Source organism: Loxodonta africana, chromosome 26 (assembly GCF_030014295.1).
Source record: "Loxodonta africana isolate mLoxAfr1 chromosome 26, mLoxAfr1.hap2, whole genome shotgun sequence".
Lineage (NCBI taxonomy): Eukaryota > Metazoa > Chordata > Mammalia > Proboscidea > Elephantidae > Loxodonta > Loxodonta africana.
In genome coordinates this window covers 15,461,198-15,464,155 of record NC_087367.1, presented here as the reverse complement: position 1 = coordinate 15,464,155, position 2,958 = coordinate 15,461,198, and the positions used below count along the sequence as shown (strand labels likewise).

The 2,958-nt window shown below is 50.5% G+C and overlaps 1 protein-coding gene across 1 annotated transcript; it reads right to left on the bottom strand.

The window, feature by feature from the left end:
- Positions 1 to 489: 489 nt before the first annotated feature.
- Positions 490 to 2,186, bottom strand: ATP6V1E2 (ATPase H+ transporting V1 subunit E2). The gene has a single exon (XM_003417590.3). It carries the CDS (start codon positions 1,309 to 1,311, stop codon positions 631 to 633), a length of 681 nt encoding a protein of 226 aa, XP_003417638.2. The 5' UTR covers positions 1,312 to 2,186; the 3' UTR covers positions 490 to 630.
- Between the last annotated feature and the right edge of the window lie 772 nt (positions 2,187 to 2,958).

The following is a 2,958-nucleotide window of genomic DNA, read 5'->3' as shown; positions in this document are numbered from 1 at the left end:
TGGAGAGTCAGGGCCAGGTCTGAGCTGAGACTCCAAGCTTCTGGACTTGCTCCATTATCCCACTGGGCTTCACCTACAGAACGCACATTCAGAGATAAAATGGAGAATTTCAAGATGGTGACCACAGAGCATTAAACCCCAAGTGCCGGGCTCTTCTGTGGATGGAGCCTTGGGAAATTACACTGGTCCTGTGCCCGTAAAGCCAGCCCTGTACACAGAAGGAAGATCTCTAAACCTCATTAAGTAACCTAAGTGCAGGTACTAATGCTGAAACAAAGGAAGGAAGACACCTCACATGCGTACTGAAGAAACTAAAACGCCCAGACCCACCCCCAAGGACACCATTTGTGTCTCCCGCCCCAGGCTGAGCTAAAAGCAATCGTCTTTGTTCCCTTTATCCTAGACTGCAGAGCCGACCAGAAGTTGGAAGTAGGTTTCTGAGTATTAATCTGGGCTTTATTCCAAAATTAACACTTTATAATCTGTTAGCTACACAAAGGGCGTTTTGTGAAGGAAGAGAGAACAACATTAGGACATAAAAGAAGTGGTGGAGACTACTAGTTTCCTTTGCCCAAATAACTTATACTTTCATGGTTTGGCACTTCACTGTGAGCTGCACTTCTCAGGGGCTTATGTAAAAAACTTCCTGTTAGCATTAGCTCCAAACAAGGCCTTTCGTATTTCTGGCATCCTTTGCTGGGCTAAGAGATCCAGCCGACTCTCCAGGGTGTTGGAGACCTTGATTTTCTGATTGCCGCTGTAGACCTCCAGGCCTCCAGCTGAGTTTGCAGGCAGGGACACCTCTTGGTCTACGTGGACTTCCACACCTTTTTGGGAGACCGCCATGTAATCTGGGATGGCTCTTTGCATGCCGGACTCTAGCAGAAGGACGTCCTGTGGCCTGCAGCGCACCAGCACCCGGGGCTCCAGCAGTCGCAACAGGCTTTGAAGCAGCAATTTATCCAGCAGCTCCTGGTAGATGGCCGGATCCGCCACAATCCTGCTGAGTCTCTGCCTGGCGTCGTTCAGCAAGTCCGAGATGAGGTCATCGCGGGCTCTCAGGACCTTCAGCCTCGCCTGATTCCTCACGGTGGACATCTGGATTTTCTTCTGCTGTTCTATCTGCTTCTCCTTCTTCTCGTAATACTCCATAATCTTCAGTCGCTGGGTCTGCACGAGCCGTCCTTTCTCGATGTTGAACTCTTCCTCAGCCTTGGCATCTATTTCTTCCGCCTTCTCATTGGCTTCCTGTTCAATGAAAGCCATCATATGCTTAATCTGCTTCTGTACATCGACATCGCTCAGGGCCATGGCTGCCCTCAGGAAGGGAGAACGAGGAGGGCGAGCTGGAGGACCCTCCGGTCCAGGGATTGAGGACAAAGTTTCAGGAGTGTCCCTGGAGTTCTACTTCCTCAGCTGTGGAGCGCAGAAGGGGAAGAAAGAGTGTCAGAGCCTGAAGGGAAGGGTCCAAGACATGACCTATCCACCCCTCTTTCACAAATGAGGAAACTGAGGCACGAAGAGGGAAGGCAAGCTGACCAGGTCACACCCTGGCAGAACAGAGGCTTGAGCCCAGGTCACGGGTGTTTCATCCCTGCAATACTCACTGTCTTTTTGCCCTCAAATAATCATAAGGCAATTAGGCCAGACCTAGTACAGAAACTGTTTAGTCAGCAAGGGCCCAAGACTCAGATATCAGGGTGACAGAATGGAAATGCCAAGTTAATGCATGAATGGAATGCATAGGCACATTTCAAGGGTGGGAAGGGCTGAGGAGAGTCGTAAGTAACTCATGATCAGACAGGATTCAATCCAGGAAGGCTGCCTGGAGGTGGAGGGTTTTAAGAGCTCACAAATGACACAGAGGCAGAGAGTACTGGTAGGCAGAGAGTTGGGAGATGGGAGGGACTGCAGGTAGTCTTTTCACTGGGCAGCAGTTTCCAAACCTGGGTGTACATCTGAATCACCTGGGAGACCTTTAAGAAATAGAGATTTCCAGGCCTCATCCTAGACTTCCTGGATCAGAATCTGCCAGTGGAGTCTGGGAATTCGTACATTAAAAAGGCTCCCAGGTAACCCTGCTGGTCCACAGCTTTGGGAGCCGCTGTCAGTGGAAGCAGAGAGAGTGTGAAATCCAGGGAGACCCAGGTTAGGTGTGTGCAGGGGAAAAATATACCAGACAAACCCTCACCAGTCCACTCCAAGGGCCTGTCTCCGCTCTGGTGCCGGGAGTCTGCTAGCGGAATGTGGAATTTGGAACACACACTGGAACCTGGTCCTGTCTCATCCTTCTGTACTGATGACCCTCACAGTCTGACTAGGCAGCTTGAATCCAAAGAGTCAGGCTGTCACCAGGGAAGGCTGGCCAAGTCTGCCAAGAGGAGGCCAGGAGGGATTTCCTTGGCACACCCACCCTGGCCAGGGGCTGACCGTTGCGTGCTCAAAATCTCAATTATTTTGGCACTTGGTGAGCTTCAGCGCTGGGGTGGGCTTCCCTTAACTAAATCATCAGAAACGGATCCGTGTGTGAACTCAGGCCGCCAATTTATTTTAATTTGCTAATGAAAACTACAGCTGTCATGTTGGCGGATCCTGGCCTTCTTTCCCTGTGTGTGAGTCACAGGGGAAGCCAAAACTAAAGGTTGTTTAATGAGAAATCAGAGCAAGCAAAATTCATCAGACGGGCTTTAAGAGGGGCTGCCATGCTCCGCCCGTGGAACAGGGCCTCCTCTGCACACCCAGCAGGGCTTAAGTGGGCCTCACTGCTCCCATGGTGCAGCCTCTGGAGTCAGATTGCTGGCATTCACATCCTCGTTCCACCACTTACCATTCCTACGACTTTGACAAAGCAACTCAGCCCTGGAAGCCTCAGTTTTCTCATCTGTCAAATGAGAATAAGAACAGCATTCACATCATAGGACGATTGTGAGAATTAAAGGAAAGAAGTAGAGACTTAGC